The sequence below is a fragment of the Aethalodelphis obliquidens genome, unplaced genomic scaffold (assembly GCF_003676395.1).
Source record: "Aethalodelphis obliquidens isolate GAN/ISIS:26980383/991018 unplaced genomic scaffold, ASM367639v1 scaffold124, whole genome shotgun sequence".
Lineage (NCBI taxonomy): Eukaryota > Metazoa > Chordata > Mammalia > Artiodactyla > Delphinidae > Aethalodelphis > Aethalodelphis obliquidens.
This window is the reverse complement of record NW_020838068.1, coordinates 1,508,755-1,525,869: the sequence shown is the minus strand read 5'-3', so window position 1 is coordinate 1,525,869 and position 17,115 is coordinate 1,508,755. Positions and strand designations below refer to the sequence as shown.

The window sequence follows — 17,115 nt, the reverse complement described above, 5'->3', positions numbered from 1 at the left end:
GTGTGTGTGTGTGTGTGTGTGTGTGTGTGTGTGTGTGTGTGTGTGTTACTGAAATGTGCAGTGCTCAAGCCAGCTCCCTTCCCCAAGCTTTCTTTTTGGAGTTCATGGTTAATTGTAAGCACTTACATTCGCACGGCACACTAGTATACGTACCTCTCTCTCTTTTTCTGGAAACATCTTTTAATTCTTATAACCGCCTTACTACAGAGGCATTTTTCACCACGAGTGAAGCGCTGCTCACAAGCCACAGGTCAGCAGCCTAGGCCATTTTCGTACCCGGTGCACAGGTAGAAAGGCGGGGCTGCATTCTTCGCTCAAACCACGTGGTCTCGCCCGCAGTTCAAAATAAACCCTGGAGCCGGCGCATGCGCCATAGGCCCCACGCGCGCAAGCCCGTCCGGTCATTGTTGGGGGCGGTGCTTGGGCGGTGCTTACGGCGGGCAGAAGACGCACGCGCCGCGCCCGGTCCCAGACCCGGTTGCAAGGCTGTTCGCGAAGGCGGCTGCTTCTACGTTTCTATACGGCTGGCCGTGCGGCCCTGCGGTGAGTGTTCCGGCAGCTGAGTTGAACGTCGGGCGGGAGATGTCTGGGGCCCGCTCGGGCTGTCCAGGCGGCCGGGAAGGAGCCCATCCGCGCGGGGGCCCGGGAGGCGGCCCTCGGGCCGGGCGATAGCCTAATGCGCCAGCCCACCTGCGGCCGGAAGTGACGCTGCGGGGCGCTCACCTGGGGGGGTCGGGGGTTGTCCCAGCTTCTGGTTCCGCCGCGGGCAGGCGAGCCGGCATGTAAGCATCAACTTCTCGGTTTTGTGTTCGGCCCCCGCGCGCAGGGGCAGCCCGGCCCTGTTTGGTCTCGATTAAAACACTGTTATTTGAAAGAGAGAATCGAGGTAAGTAGAAGTCAGGCACTTTAGGCATTGATACAGTAAAGTGGGAGTATGTGAAGGAGGATTGAGCAGTCCGCATGTAAGTTCCGTAACAGAAAGATTTCCCACGTAGCATCCATCTTCAGTGCTGTCTCCCTGTTCCAAGCTTGTGTCACTTGTCACCCGTACGTGTCCCAACATGTCCATGTTGCACTGTTTCCTCCAATCCATTATCTGTACAGTAGTCCAACTGGTCTTTTACAAACATAAATTGGGTCATGCCATTGTCACCCTGTTTAAAACTCTTCGAAGTCACTCCATTACACTTGGAGAAAAATCCAAGTTCATGTTTCCTCAGGCCCTTTGTGTTTCCTCAGGGCCCTTGCCTGCCCCTCCGTCTTCACTTGTGCCCATTCCCCTCCCCAGCTCTGCATGCATTCAACCAAACCTCTCAACCAGAATCCAGCTCATCCCACAGAAGCCCCAGTGCTTAAAGAAAGACAATGAAGATATTGTTTTCTCAGATGATTGAGCCTTGCAGAGTGTTAGAAGATATTTTGTAGAATTTACACAATAAATGGAGTCTTTATCAGCTCCTTTAACTCTGTTATTCATGTAAAATAAAATAAAAGATTCCTCAGAATGCAGCCTTCTTCCATTTTTCCAACCGCACCAGCTCTTTCCAGCCTTAGGAATTAGACATGCTGTTTCTTTGCAAAATGTTCACTTTTGGCCTGTTAACTCCTATTCATCCTTCAGATGCTGGTTCAAATATAACTTTATCAGAGAGACCTCCCTGACCTCACACCTACCTCTGCAATGTCAATTAGGCTCCTCTGTTATTTTGTCATAAAGAATCCTGTACTTTCTTCTTAAGGCAGTTAACCACGGTTACATTTGTGTGTGTGTATAATTTATGTATAAATACATCCTTATACGTAAATATGTATATGTATATATAAAATTCTTAAAATATGTGTCATCCGCAAGAGCCTCTAAGCTCAATGGGGACGGAAACTAGTTAACCGAGTGCATTGCCTGGTGTAATTGACTTTCAATAAATGTTTTTAAAAAATATATTTATTTATTTGGCTGAGCTGGCATGCGGGCTCTTAGTTGCGGCATGCAGGTTCTAGTTCCCTGACCAGGGATCGAACCCCGGCCCCCTGCATTGGGAGCGTGGAGTCTTAACCACTGGACCACTAGGGAAGTCACTCAATAAATATTTATTGAATGTCATATAATTTATTTCACTTTGGAAACTCCTTACGTTCTGAGGAGAGCTTCCTTGTTTTCATCTCTTATTCCCAGGAGACTTGACCTTTGGTCCATTCTCCAAGTGGCTTCTTGACTGCTTCCTTATTTCTTTTTTCCCTTTTCCCTTCCCTTCCCTTTCTCCCTCCTTCCCTCCCTCTTCCAGTCCCTTCTGGCTTGTTTTTTAAAAATCTACCCAGCTTGGACCCCAAGGTCAATTACTCAGCATCTTTACCCCATCCTGTGATTACTTTATTATTCCAGTGATCTCCCTGCTGTGGCCTATCCTTAAGGGGATAAGGCCTCTGTTTCCTTCTCTACTCACTTCTTATCCCACTGCAGTCTGGCTTTGTCCCCTTTGCTCCACTAAGGTTTCTTTTACTAAGGTAACTAGCGACCTACTTTCCAAATCCGCTGGACCCTTTCTGGTTTCCTTTGGAACTTGCCCTATTATTTTCCATTTTTAACCATTCCCTCTTACTCTTTTTCTGTTATTAGAAGTTTTCTCCAAACATTATTATTTTAATCTTTTCTTTGTACTACAGTGTTATTACTTAATATTTTGATGGATTTAATGTCTTTTTTTAACCTGAAAAGGAAATCTTTATATACATACAAATAAGAACAATGAAAACAGAATTGTTAAATTCCAGCTAGTGTGAAGACTCTGAGCCAGAATCCTGCTGTCTCTGTTGAAAATGATAGAGTGCCAGTCTTATCCTTTCTCCTGAAAATAATCAGAATGGCCCCAAATGGAGGAACTTCCTTACTCTGCTGTTCTCTTTTAACCTTTTCAGTGTTAGCCTTTTCTTACCCTCTAAAAGGATCTTTGGTACCTGTCACAGCCTTGGGATCCCTGGGGCTGTTTACTCTGCCAGTGCATCCACATCTTGTCCAGATTTTCTCTAGAGCCTAGATTTGCATTTCTGCCTGCGTGCCAGCTGGACACGTTACTGCCAGCTCTCCCTGCTTCCCATCTGCTGCTTTTCTGATTCATATTTTTGTGACTGAATTCATGAGTGACTCAGTTGTCCAGACCGGACTTGTTATTTTAGATTCCTCTCTGAACCTTACTTCCTTTCAGCGTGTATGAACACCTGTATATCAGATCCTGGGTCACATGTTCAAATCTCAGTTTGTATGTGTTTTTTGAACTCCAGACCCAGTGCACTGTCCTTTCCTCTATGCCCACCTGGCCTCTTTTTTTCTCAGAAAGAGAAAAAGAGATATCGTATATTAACGCATATATGTGGAACCTAGAAAAATGGTACAGATGAATCGGTTTGCAGGGCAGAAATTAAGACACAGATGTAGAGAACAAACGTATGGACACCAAGGGTGGAAAATGGCGGGTGGTGGTGATGGTGTGATGAATTGGGAGATTGGGATTGACATATATACACTAATATGTATAAAATGGATAACTAATAAGAACCTGCTGTATAAAAAATAAATAAAATAAAATTCAAAAATTCAAAAAAAATGAATTTACAGAAAAAAATATATATGCCCTTGGTCACAGGGAAACAGAAGGAAAAAAGGGAAATAGATTCAATATCTTTACTGTTAGAAAAATATCTCAGTGTATATTCCAAACTGATTTGCTCTAAATACTGTAGTTAATGTTAATTTTGAAGACTACATTGATCAAAGAGTTTCATTTGAATGAAAGAATTTATTAAGTTCCTAAGATAACATTCAAAAGTTAATTAATTATTTTTTTGGTCTGCGTTGGGTCTTGCTGCATGCGGGCTTTCTCTAGTTGCGGCGAGCGGGGGCTACTCTTCGTTGTGGTGCGTGGGCTTCTCATTGGGGTGGCTTCTCATTGGGGTGGCTTCTCTTGTTTTGGAGCATGGGCTCTAGGCACACAGGCTTCAGTAGTTGTGGCATGCGGGCTCACTAGTTGTGGCTCGCGGGCTCTAGAGCGCAGGCTCAGTAGTTGTGGCGCATGGGCTTAGTTGCTCCGCGGCATGTGGGATCTTCCTGGACCAGGGCTCGAACCCATGTCCCCTGCATTGACAGGCGGATTCTTAACCACTGTGCCACCAGGGAAGTCCCCCACCTGGGCTCTTGCCTGTGCCTCTTTTACAGACCTGCCCCTCTGTGTTGTTACTGGCATGCTTCTCCTCCACTAGTGAGCGAGCTGCTTAGGGCAGGATGACACTTAAGTTCCTGGCATCTTTGTATCCTAGTGCTTGGCCACTGGGATCATTTTATTTAATGAGGAATGAGTGGGGCTTGTTGGGGAATTTGTCATCATTTCATTGAAATAAAGTTTTAGTGCTGAAAGAAACCTTAGTTTATTCACTGTTAAATAAAAAGAAAAGCTGTCACTTTTTTTTAATGTATATAAAAGTATTTATTCGATGGAGTTATACAGGCAATATAGTGAACACATTTTCTTTCAAGGAGTTCTTGATTTCTTGGAGTAAAATGTGAGAGTTCCCCTTTATTCCTACCTGTTCCTTCTGCTTCCCCCTCCCAATTGTCGCAGGTTTAGTTTGTATCCCCAGATCATTTTGAATGCATTCCATACACACAGGTGTGGATACACATTGTTTTCCAATATAAATGTCTTCATACGATGTGACTTTTTTGGTCTTACTTGGCTTTTATATGACTAACATTGAAAATACTTAATGACTTTTAAAAACTATTTTAAAACATGCTACAATAAATATCCTTATGTATATGTGAGTATTTCTCTGGAATAAGTGCCTAGTAATGTGAATTTTAAATCTTGACAGATATTGCTAAATTGCCTTCCAAAAGAATTTTACAAACTTATGTTCCCACCGGCATTATGTGAAAGTGGATTTTTCTTGCCTCTCCTGGATATTATCAGTCATCATGTTTTTGCCAGCCTGATGGTGAGAAATGATATCATGCATTGAAATGGAGTTATTTTTGAGAATATTTTAATTAATCTTCCTCAGATTCTGATTTGAGTGGTGCTGTTTATTACCTCTTGTTCAGAGTTCCTGTTTTTTGGAGTTCAACCTAAAAGTTTTTAGTGTTAGATTTGTAGAGAATCTCTCTCAAGTCACTAAATCTATACTTTACAGTTGATCTTGCCACTATAATGTAGGTCACTTGTGCCATAATGCAGTGAAGAGGCTGACTTGGAAAGCAGCAGTGAAATGACTTCAGTTGATTTGGAGAAGACTCTGTGGGCATCATTCAGGGTGCTGGCTGCCAGCTTTCTTAGCTGGCTACCCCAGTGTCGTTTGTTGGTGATACTGCATTTTTTCTTCTTTTTTTTTGTTTTTCTGGTTAATTTTTCTCAATTATCAGCACTCAAGAAGATCTATAGCTTGTGCCCGTTTAAGAAAAATACTTGGGAACTTAAATTTATGTATAATTGGAGGATTATTTCTTGATTTTTTTAGAAATTGGTCTGCTTTCGTTATAAGATATTTACGAAACTATATAAATATCAATTCTATATAACTGAAGGGCTGACTGAAAAATTGTTTTCCTTTTAGATAGTCTGTAGAGGATGCCAAATGAGAGGATCCCCCACTCAAGTCAAACTCAGGAGCAAGACTGTTCACAGAGTCAGGATATCAGTGAGAGTGCAGAGGGGACAGTCAAGCAGGAGAACGATGGCGACGTGGAGCTGGGGGAGAGCCTCCCCTCTTGTTCCCCTGCTAATGGACCCTCCACTTCCGCCAAGGGGTATCCCTCGGAACTTCCGAGGAGAGGGCCAGCCCTGCTGCACATCAACAGACATCAGATCCAGGCGGTGGAGCCCAGTGCCCAGGCCCTGGAGCTGCAGGGTTTGGGTGTGGACGTCTATGACCAGGACGTGCTGGAGCAAGGGGTGCTTCAGCAGGTGGACAGCGCCATTCATGAGGCCAGCCGTGTGGCCCAGCTTGCCGACGCAGAGAAGGAGTATCAGTCAGTGCTGGACGACCTCATGTGAGTGGACCACCTTCTCTCTGATTATAGAGTTTGTGTTTACATATGACGGAGAGATTCAGACAATAGCTGTGGTAGTCCAGAAATTTAGGAGATTTATAGAACCTTTAATTGGAGGATGGGGTCAGTAAGGGTGGTCCTTGACCTTGTGTCTAAACCCCAGCCGTTTCGCTCAGAAGCTCTGTACACAGTAGTTAGGTGCTCAGTTCAGTTCACAGCAGCTTGTTACACATGATGTCCTGGAGAGAAGCACTGTTCTAAGTGCCCCAGATTTTGCAAGCTTGTGCACAGAATGGTTCTCAGGAGAAGCGTTCCTAAAGTTCTGATATGTCCTACTCCAGATACCAGGAACATATCCGCCCCCCTCCCCCCCTCCCCATCCTATAATTTCTTTCCAGTTTCCTGTGCCTAAACCCAGGGCCAGGCTTTTGGTGCCTTTTCAGATTTGCATTTCTAGAAACAGTGAGAAACAACTCCCTGCTTTTTCTTTCTTCTGTTGTAATTTTGACTCTATAAAGAAAGCTGAAGTCCCATAGAGACTTCACTTGTGCTTTAGAGGAGAAACAGACCTGGGCCGTGTTGCGCACAGCACACTGGTGGGGAAGGGGGTGCCCTGGACCTGGGTTGGAAGATGGGGCGGAGGATTGAGTTGAGCTCGCTCTCCGTTGCCAGTCTGCCCTCCTTGGCCAGTGTTCTCGGCTGTGTCAGGGAAACAGGAAGGGGAAGGGGAGGACTGGGTGGAGGGATGGTGTGGTCTCAGGTGGGAGCGGCTGGGGGAGGGGGAGGGAGGCACGTAGAGCTTTTGGCTACCCGGGGGGGGGGTGGGGCCTCTGTGGTACAGGCAGCTGTTGGCACTTAAAGGGCATGGTTTCTGCTAACAGTTTTCTGGTGTGTTCTTTGGGCCTCTTGAGCAGCAGGTGTTCTCCAATAGTTGTAGCCTGACCTTCAGGTGTGAGGACCTCGATGCCGCGTAATGACCTTTTACATTCGACCTGGGAAATGTATCCACTGCTTGCAGAGGTGACAGAGCAGGGTGCTGCAGAGTCACCTAACACTAGAGGCCGCCTAACACTAGACAGATGGTGACACGTACTGAGACTGCCAGTAACTTGCATTGATAACATCTTTTCTCCTGAAATCCACAAAGGGTACAAACAGCAAATTACACAAGTGTTGAGATTGAATTTGTGTTTTGAAACTTGGGAGTTACAATTCTATGATGTCTATTTTAGGAGCAATGTATTATAAACTGATTCTTTTTCTTTGCACTACAAAGTGTAAAACGACAGCAAATAAGTCTTCTAGTCATGCAAAAGAAAAATATTGTCACAGTTGCCTGACCTATATAAGAAGATGTTTAAATATTTTTAGTACTTTTCCAAGCTTCGGGAGACTTCCATAATGGCCTTTAAACACGGATGTATGAGTTGTTGGTAATGGGGTACGCTGTGCGTATTTGGGGCAGGGAGTATATGGGAAATCTTCACCTTCCTCTCAGTTTTGCTGTGAACCTAAAACTGCTCTAAAAAATTAACTCTCAAAAAAAAAGTGTATGCATTTTTTCATATAAAGGGACAGCTTATTGCCTGTTGGTTTTGCACAGTCTCTTGAATAGAGTAGACCCTTAAAATGCTTGTAGAATGAATGAATCTGCTTGCAAATGGGAATGAACTGATTAAAATTGGCCAGATTAGAGAAAAACATGAGCAGTCATCTTAGACTCCTAATAACCCTTCAAATTCTATTACTGGCCAAAAAGAATATGTATTCTAGTTTAGTTGCTTTTGTCTTTTAGTTAATAAGAAGTAAAAGGGACATGTTTTTAGCATTTCTCTCCATGTTATTCTATAAAAGATGTTACCAGAGTGGAAAATGGACATTTTATCTTCTTTTTCAGGTCATGTACGACATCCCTAAGGCAAATCAATAAAATTATTGAACAACTTAGCCCTCAAGCTGACACCAACAAAGACATCAACAGGAAACTAGATTCTGTAAAACGACAGAAGTATAACAAGGTGACTCCAAATAACACACTAAGTTGCATTTTTGCAAAAGTCATTATTTAGGCTCATTTAATATTTGGGAAGTAGCTATTCTGAAAAGTACTGGTAAATGTGAAGCAAATTTATAACAGAAACTTTTGAGTTCCTTTTATACGTTTAATTTTTTTGGCTGTTTCCCTTTAACATCCTCTGCATAAAGAGTGTTTCTAAAAATACGCATATGTACGCATACGTAGGTAACTGAGAAGAAGTTCCTCTTTTGGCTTTGCGTGCCTCCTCACTCGGGTACTTGATAGTCTCCCTGCCGCGCCACTTTCTTTCCCCAGCTTAGGTTCTTTGGCATGCGGGCCTCTCACGCCGTCTCCTTGTCTTGCGTGGACTTGCTCTTTTTCCTGCTCAGCTCCTGCTTGCACTGACTGTCTGCAGACGTTTCCCATCGACCCAGCCCTCGCCCCTCACACACTCGTGATCACTGTTCTGAGAGGCTGGCCTTCGGTGTTCAGTCATCACCCAGCCACACTGACCGGGTCTGCACTTAGGGTTGGAGGACTTAAGGGTAGGGAATGTCTGTCACTTATGACATTGTTTTTATGAGGTTTGAAACATTTTTTAGAATTGATGTACACTTCATGACAATATATTGCAGGAGGTAGAAATGACTAGTTTTGATCATTTTATTGCCGCCATCCTAAGTGATTAGCAGATGGCCTTGTGCTTGCAGTGGATTCAGTGCAGTGAGTAGAGTCCCCACAGCTCTTATTCAGGCTCTACTTGTGGGGTGTGGTTAACCTTGGTTCCTCCTTTTGCTCTCCACTCACCGGTTCATGATCTTCTCCACTCTGTCTCTCTCACTTAACTCCACAGCAGCAGCCCAAAGGTCAGAGCTCACAGTGGCTTGAGGCACCAGGGGTCTCCCCAAAGCAGAGAGGAGACCGCCTGGCTTCTCGTGGAGCATGTGAATAGTGGGCTTCTGGTGGGCTGGGGTTTCGAAGAGCAGAGAGGACCAATCTTAGGCCCCTTTAGGTACTGGTCTAACTTGGTTATATATTCCTGTCTCTCTTTAGCAGCTTTTTGCTGTTTAGAGAGAGACTATTCAGAGAGAGGCTGTTTTGTATGAGAGTTTGCTGAGAGAAAAACTGTGAGATACAGTAAAAGGAATTACAAGTCATTACAACATGGTGTTTATAATCAGGATGTCCCCTTGCTCCACACTCACGTTTGGCGTTCAAGCATTCTTGACCTTGGGAGAAAGAACCACCTACCACAGGCCTAGTTAATTAGGGAGTCCCTAGGAATGGCCGCATATCCAAGCTCTGGTGATGTAGAGGGAGACAAGACAAAGGGGGGCCCGGGGAGGACAGAGTAAAAGGGTGTATCAAAATAGATTTTCCCTTTAAAATTTTGTGATTGGGTAGGATACTGTAAAGGACAGTCATAAATATGGTAGATTATCAAAGGTGACTGACTTTTTCAACTGTTGAACATTTGTGTTTGTTTCTTATCCCTACAGCCTGTTGACCTCATAGCCCATTGGCTGCTAAGGTCAGAAACAGAGAAATGCAGTGATTTACCCAGTGTGTAATGAGGAAACCATGTAGAGCAGTTCCACCTCCCAAGTCGGTGGAGAGTCAGTGCAGTGAACTTAGCTGCTCAGGCAGGTAGAGAGCTGTGCCGCCCAGTCAGGAGAGTGGGTGGGGACAGGGATGCTGCCCGATGGACATGCTTTGAGGGCTTCCTGCTAGAAAAGTGGCAGTTATTCAAATAAGGTTTTCTGTAGTAATAGTTGTATTTGGTAACTGTTTTATTTTGCTCTTGATTAAAGTTTTTAAAATTTTGCAATGCTGCCGTTTGTATTTAACATTTAATCACTTCATTGCTGTTTTTTGTATTCAATATCTACCCATTAAGGAACAACAACTGAAGAAGATCACAGCAAAACAAAAACGTCTCCAGGCTATCCTTGGGGGAGCAGAGGTAAAAGTTGAACTAGATCATGCCAGTCTGGAGGAGGAGGATGCAGGTGAGGATACTGGGGACGGTGTCTCTGTTCTCAAATTGATGCCTGATGCCTCTCGTCAGTGGAGGGTGTCCCTTCAGTTCTGGCCTGGGTGTTGGGAAAAATACATTTGTTTACTTAGTGACAAAAGAGACACAGGAAAATTTTATTCTCCACACCTGTAGAACCAAATCTATTTTAAGTCTTATGGGGTTTCAGAGAAAGAAAGTAAATTTTTAACTCAGTCTAATGGAGGCTCCTGGTGTGCATTTAGTATTACGTCTAATAAATTAGAAATCTTAACATTCTTTTCTATTGATTTTGTAGACACCTAACATCTGGATTGAATTACGTTTTGTTGACCAAGCATCATCCATGAACACTCATAGAACTGTTTTTAAGTATCTTTTGGGGACGTATCTGGCAGGCTTTCCAAGCATCAGTTCTGTTGTTCAAGAAAGGGCATCTTAATTCAGGTTGTTTAATCCATGGCCATGATTTTGTTTCTATCACTGACCTGGATGGGCATCTTTTGGGAAGCCTTTTGGGAAGATGCATAAGCTCTGAAACGAAATATCTTTGCCGTCAGTGTGTGTGCATGTGTGTTTAGAAATTGTTGGTAGCTGTTCAGTTATTTACTAGTTGAAGTATAGATTTAAACCCTTCAGGCAGATATTTTCTACTAATTCCAGAAGTCTATTCAGTAAGACAAGAGAATTGTGAGAATTGAGGCATTGGAAAAAAATAACTATTAGATGTGCTATTAACGTCTCGCAGGATCCATTGGGCCTATGAGGAGTGCTTTCTGCTGCTGAAATGCCATATTTCTCATTGGTAAAAAAAACGATGGTCCTGGTCTGGCTGACTAGAACTCGCTGCTGCCTTTTGCTACCTATTATTTGTTTGGTAAAACTTGGCCCAGGATTAATTGTTACTTCCCCCATCCAAAAGCTCCACTTGGCCTGTCTGTAGCAGCTGATACTTCCCTGCCTTCCAAGATCCATGTCTGTCTTCTGGTTTTCCTTTTAGCCTTCTGACCATTCCTGTTTAGTTTTTTTTTGACCGGCTTTTCTAGGCTTATCTTAAATGTTGATTATTCTCAGAATTTCTTGCTGAGCCCTCTTCTTCTTTTTTATAAATTTATTTATTTATTTATTTATGGCTGCATTGAGTCTTCATTGTGGTGCGCGGGCTTCTCATTGCGGTGGCTCCTCTTGTCGCAGAGCACGGGCTGTAGGGCGCGCGGGCTTCAGTAGTTGTGGCGCACGGGCTTAGTTGCTCCGCGGCATGTGGGATCTTCCTGGACCGGGGCACGAACCCGTGTCCCCTGCATCGGCAGGCAGACTCTCAACCACTGCGCCACCAGGGAAGCCCTGAGCTGCCTTCTTCTTATACTACCTCTCCCCAAATAATCTCATCCATTACCTATGGCTTTTGTGGCCACCTGGGTTCTAGTATCTTATAAATCTGTAGACCTGTGGCCTTTTGCCCTTTTCCTGAACTCCTGGTTCCTATTATCCCTCTCCAGTGGGGCTCCAGCTAACACTTCAGACTCCTGGTCTCCCTTATAACCCTTCCTCCTCCATCCCTTCTGGGATACCTTCCTTCTCCGTGGTGCTCTATGCTCTGTTTGGTGGGGCAGGAGAACAGAGTGTCTAGGCTTTGTGTACCCCAGCTCTGTATTGCCCAGGTATAGACCTTGGCTACATTCTTTAACCTTTCCAAGTCTGCTTTGAGATGGGCATAAGCATAGTAGACCTTCATTTCTTTGCTCACATGCTTGCCTGAGGTTTCCTTTCCCCTGGTCTCCACATAGCGATCCGTTTCCTAATTGTTGTGAGGATTATCTGATTAAAGAATCCTTTCCTGGAATTAGGTGGGATAAACTTTGCAACAGTTGGCTTTGCTCCTCTGATCTGGGATGAGATGAGTTGCTTGCTATCACCTTTCCTGTTCAGCATTGTACCTGGATAGTGTAGTAATGTAAGAAGAGAAATAAAACCATCATTATTTACAGCGTATGTTATTGGTCATATCAAAAATCTGAAAGGATCAGTGGGCAGTCTGTTGGAATTACCATGTGAATTTAGCAGTGTCACTGGATACAAGGTCAATATATAAAAATCAGTCATATTTCTACATACGAGCAAAAGCAAAAAATAAAATTTAATAAAGATGGCAATTACGATCAAAATCAAATACGTGGAAATAACTCTTAGTAAAAAAAGGTAGTTTTCTTCAGCTCTCTCTACATTAAAAACTACAAAATGTCATTGAAAAATTAAAGAAGGCAAATAAATGGGGAGATACACCATGGTCATAGATTGGAAGATACAATTCTGTCCACTTATAGTTTCAGTGCAACCCCAGTATAAATTTCAGGGAGTTTTTTGAGGGAGAGGGTATAGAGTAGGAAGAGTAGGCTGAGGGTGGGTGGCACTAACAACCTGATTCTAAAATTTATATAAACATGCATTGGGTCAAGAATGGCCAAGGCAATCTTGAAGAAGAACAAAATACCCAGACTTATTACTAACCTATAGTAATTAAGACACTGTAGTGGCATAAGGATAGTAGACAAATACACCAATGGGACAGAGTAGAGGGTCCAGCAAACAGACCCACCCATATGTGGTCACTTGATTTATGACAGATGTGGCAGTACAGTGCTGTGGAGAAGGATCGTCTTTTCACTAAGTGTGCTGGGTTACTCCACATGAAGATAAAGTGAATATTGGCCCATTATACAGTGTACAGAAATAAATCCCAAATGGATTGTAGATTTCACCGTTAAGGATAAAACAAAGCTTTTAGGATATAACATAGGAAAACATTTTCATGATCTTGGGGCAAAGATTTAACAAGGCACAAAAACAAGGCTCACTGTAAAGGAAAAGATTTGATAAATGAACTGTGCTACAACTAAGATCTTATGTCGCTGAAAGATAGCATTTAAGAGAGTGAAAAGGCAAGCTGCAGAATGGGAAAAGATGTTTGCAATATCTGTATCAGTCCAGGGACTTGAGTCCAGAATGTATGAAGAGCTCCTAGAAATCTTTTTTTTTTTTCCTTTTAAAGACAGACCACATATGAGAAAAATGGGCAAAAGATTTGAACATTTTCTTCACAATAGGCTACCCAAAAGATCAACAGATCTTACGTAAAGATTCCCTAGTTCATTAGTCACTAGGGAAATACAAATTACAGCCACAAAGTGGTACTACTACATGCCTACCAGCATAGCTAAAGTGGAATGGCAAGAACGTGGACCAGTTGAAGCTCTCAAACACTGTTGGTGGAACTTAAAATTGCTAGGACCACTTTGGAAATCGGTTTGGTGGTGTCTACTAAAGCTTAATATACCCAAAGAATTATATACATACATTACCAAAGAATGTGTATTGGAATGCTCGTAGCAACATTATTCCTGGTAGCCCAAACCTGGAAACTACCCAAATGTCCAGTAACACTAGAATGGAAAAATTGTAGTAGAGTTATAATAGAATACTAACAGCAATGAGAATCAACAAACTGCAATTATGTTCAGTAGTAAGTGTGACTCACCCAAGCATAATGCTGAACAAAAGAAACCAGATACAAGTACAGACATTCCCATTTCCATTAAGTTGAAAGCCAGCTACAACTTGTCTACCGTGTTAATAGGTCAGTCAGTATCTGGTGGGGTAGAAGCTGGGAGGCACCATGAAGGGCATATCTGGGGGTCCTAGTAATTTATGCTTCCTGATCTGGATGCTGGTGTTATGGGTTTGTTTTTTTTCTGAAAATTCACTGAGCTGTACACTTAGGATGTGTGCACTTTCTGATGTATGTTTTTCTTCATTGCACATTTAATGAAAAACTGCACTGTGCTATTATTGGCCTGCAAGAAATACAGATTTTAGAATATGGATGCCTTCCTATTAAGCCTTTACTTCTTTTGGTATTTTGGCTATGGGTAAAGTAATTTTGCTAGAGATTAATTTCAACTAATGAAAGAGGGATGATCTCTGGGTGGCTTTCTATTATTATGGCATAACTTCCAACTTTAGTTCATCCCTTCAGTCAGTTAACTTCACACATCTAACACGGTGCTGTTGAGTGGACCTTTTTGCAATAGTGGAAATGCTGTCTGTGTTGTCCATCATGGTAGCCTTTAGCCACATGTGGCTATTGAGCGCTTGAAATGTGGCCAGTACCACTGAGAGAATGAATTTTCAACGTAAATTGAAGTAGCCATATGGTGACTCTCCTATTGGGCGGTGCAGAGGCAGCATTTATGTTTTACCTATTTAGGTGCATGCTGATTCTTTAGATGTCTGTTTTCAGTTCTGCTGTCTCGTATTTAAGTCCATCTGAATGCTGGTATTAGCAGTGACGTGGAAACTTGGGAGATTGCTTCCTCAAGGGCAGTTGATAAGGAAACATGGTAAAATTTCTCTGTATGTTACATATGACTGGGTCTGTCTTTGGATGCACAGAAAGTATATTGATAATGCAGTGTTTTGGGAAAAGTTATTGAGAAGTTACCTTTTTGAATAGGAGTATACTAAATGCGGCACGAATGCCATAGTAAATTTCACTCTGTTCTTCACATACACTATACTTTAGTACGTCATCTACTTTAGTACGTCAGTGATTTTTTTTTCTTTTTTTAATTTATGTATTGAGTAGTGCACATATCCGTTGTTCTCTTGGAAAGTATTGTGCTAGTGCCCAACGTGTTGTCATCCCTCTTTTCAGAAGCAGAGCCGTCCTCCCTCGGCAGCATGCTCATGCCCGCTCAGGAGACTGCTTGGGAAGAGCTCGTCCGCACTGGTCAGATGACACCTTTTGGTACCCAGATCCCTCAGAAGCAGGAGAGAAAGCCCAGAAAACTAATGCTCAACGAAGCATCAGATTTTGAAAAGTATTTGGCAGATCAAGCAAAACTGTCCTTTGAAAGAAAGAAGCAAGCTTGTAATAAAAGAGCAACTAAAAAAGCCCCGGCCTCGGTCACTTCTGAGCTGAGCTCAACACTCAATGAAAACAAACCAGACAAGAGAGGCAAAGTTCTCTCGAAAACAGATGAGCGCTTGAAAAAACACATCAAGAAACTCCAGAAGAGGGCTCTTCAGTTCCAGGGGCAGGTGGGATTGCTAAAGGGAAAGAAACCCTTGGAGTGTGATGTGAGGCCAAAGGCAGAGGGAGACTCTGAGGATGAAGTGTCCGAGTACTTGCCCACGGAGTGGGAGCAGGGGGAGGCGGCAGGGACTGACCTGTCCGGGGAAGACACCGACTGTGACCGGAGACGGGTGCTCAGTCGCCAGAAACGGCAGAAGAAAGTCACAGTGCAGGAGATTGATGATGACTTCTTTCCAAGTTCTGGGGAAGAAGCTGAAGCCGCAGGAGGAGGAGGAGGAGGTCGGAAAGTAGTGAGATGCCGAGATGATGGAGATGAAGATTATTATAAGCAGCGGTTAAGGTCAGTCTCCAGGGATTGTACTGCTTGCTTTATCGTAGGTGGTAGGTTTATTAATAAATGAGAGTTCTAGTCTAGCGTAATATATTAGACCTCCATTCATCCAAAGGTTGGACTTCCTGCAATCTTAGCCTGCTAGAACCACCAGAGCCCCTGAGTCCTCGATGGAGCTGACCCAAGATGCTTCTACTTCGGGGTCTTCATTGAGATTTGAGGGCAAGTCTAAGAAGAAAAGCTTAGGGGGAGGGCTGGGCAAGAGGCATGCCTAGGACTAAAGCAGGAGCTGTGTGGGTGGGTGGGAGAGTGGGTGCCCTGCCACAAGGGGCAGGAGGAGGTTGGCTTGTGTAGTGTATGTTGGGTGAAAGTAATTTTAGGAGACTTTCCTTCAAAAAAGAGCTGAAATTTAAGTTTTAGTGTATGAAAGAATAAGCTTGCTTTCCTAAATCCCTCCTTCCTTGTCTTGAAAAAGTGGTTCTCTACAAAATTTCAACAATACCATGCCAGAAATGGGCTTCCTATGCCCAGCATACCCTTCCTGTGCCCTGTCTTTTTTTATGCTAGAGACTAACTTTGGCTTCTTATTTCCGTGAATTTGTCAGTGTCTGATGTAAGTAAGTAAAAGGAAGGTGAACACTTTTTTTTTTTTTTTTTGGTGGTACGCGGGCCTCTCACTGTTGTGGCCTTTCCCGTTGCGGAGCACAGGCTCCGGACGCGCAGGCTCAGCGGCCATGGCTCACGGGCCCAGCCGCTCCGCGGCATGTGGGATCTTCCCGAACCGGGGCACGAACCTGTGTCCCCTGCATCAGCAGGCGGACTCTCAACCACTGCGCCACCAGGGAAGCCCAGGTGAACACGTTTGTTTGTGGAGTCCGCACTGCATGTTGCCACACGTCTTCTGAGTCAAGAAAACCAGTGTGTATGCTACAGTCTCCACCGTGTCCCACGGAGCATGACGTTGTGCGACTCAGGTCTCACGCCTTAGCTTTTTAAGAGTGCCGCGAGACTCAAAGGGATGCGGGAATCTGCTTAGCAGATTACTTTTTTAATACTTGCTCCCAGGGTGGCTTTTTTCCCCAGTCCTCAACAGTTTTTTCTTGTTTCTCAGTGTAGGGAGACCTAGTTTATTATAATTCTTGTAGCTTTCCACTGGCCTTTGCGAATGAAGATTGACCTGATATTCTTTTCTTCTGTTATTTAGAACTGCCGACACCCTACATCCAAGCTGCCACATACATCCTTTTAGCAGCAGGTGCAGCATAGTTCTTTTCACCAATGATTTGAGTACCTGCAACCTAAGTCCAGGTCTTTAAGAGAGCTGTTACACTCTCACTGTGGTAGTACCTTATGCAGCAAGACAGAGTTGAGGAGTGGCTTAATGTTTGTCATTTCTCATTGTAGCTTGCACATCTGATATCTGTAAAGTTGTCTGAACAGTGAGTGGCATCAGTCTTTTTCTTGACTATTGTAGAGAATTAATAAAAGTGCTGGGCTTCCCTGGTGGCGCAGTGGTTGAGAGTCCGCCTGCCGATGCAGGGGACGCGGGTTCGTGCCCCGGTCTGGGAGGATCCCACTTGCTGCGGAGCGGCTGGGCCGGTGAGCCATGGCCGCTGGGCCTGCG

At 43.8% G+C, this 17,115-nt stretch overlaps 1 protein-coding gene across 6 annotated transcripts in view; it reads left to right on the top strand.

Annotated features, from left to right (window-relative positions):
- The first annotated feature begins 412 nt into the window (after window positions 1-412).
- ERCC6 (ERCC excision repair 6, chromatin remodeling factor) overlaps window positions 413-17,115 on the top strand; it is a 75,790-nt gene continuing 59,087 nt past the window's right edge. For 3 of the 6 annotated variants that reach the window (XM_027098550.1, XM_027098546.1, XM_027098551.1), the window contains exons 1-6: window positions 413-543; window positions 5,602-6,037; window positions 7,935-8,055; window positions 9,952-10,063; window positions 14,780-15,500; window positions 16,696-16,746. In XM_027098550.1, coding sequence (XP_026954351.1) covers window positions 5,616-6,037; window positions 7,935-8,055; window positions 9,952-10,063; window positions 14,780-15,500; window positions 16,696-16,746 — 1,427 coding nt within the window. In that variant the 5' untranslated portion in view covers window positions 413-543; window positions 5,602-5,615. Of the gene's footprint in view, window positions 544-4,859; window positions 4,987-5,601; window positions 6,038-7,934; window positions 8,056-9,951; window positions 10,064-14,779; window positions 15,501-16,695; window positions 16,747-17,115 lie in introns of those variants that run through there. The other 3 variants (XM_027098547.1, XM_027098548.1, XM_027098549.1) reach the window with 3 other exon arrangements.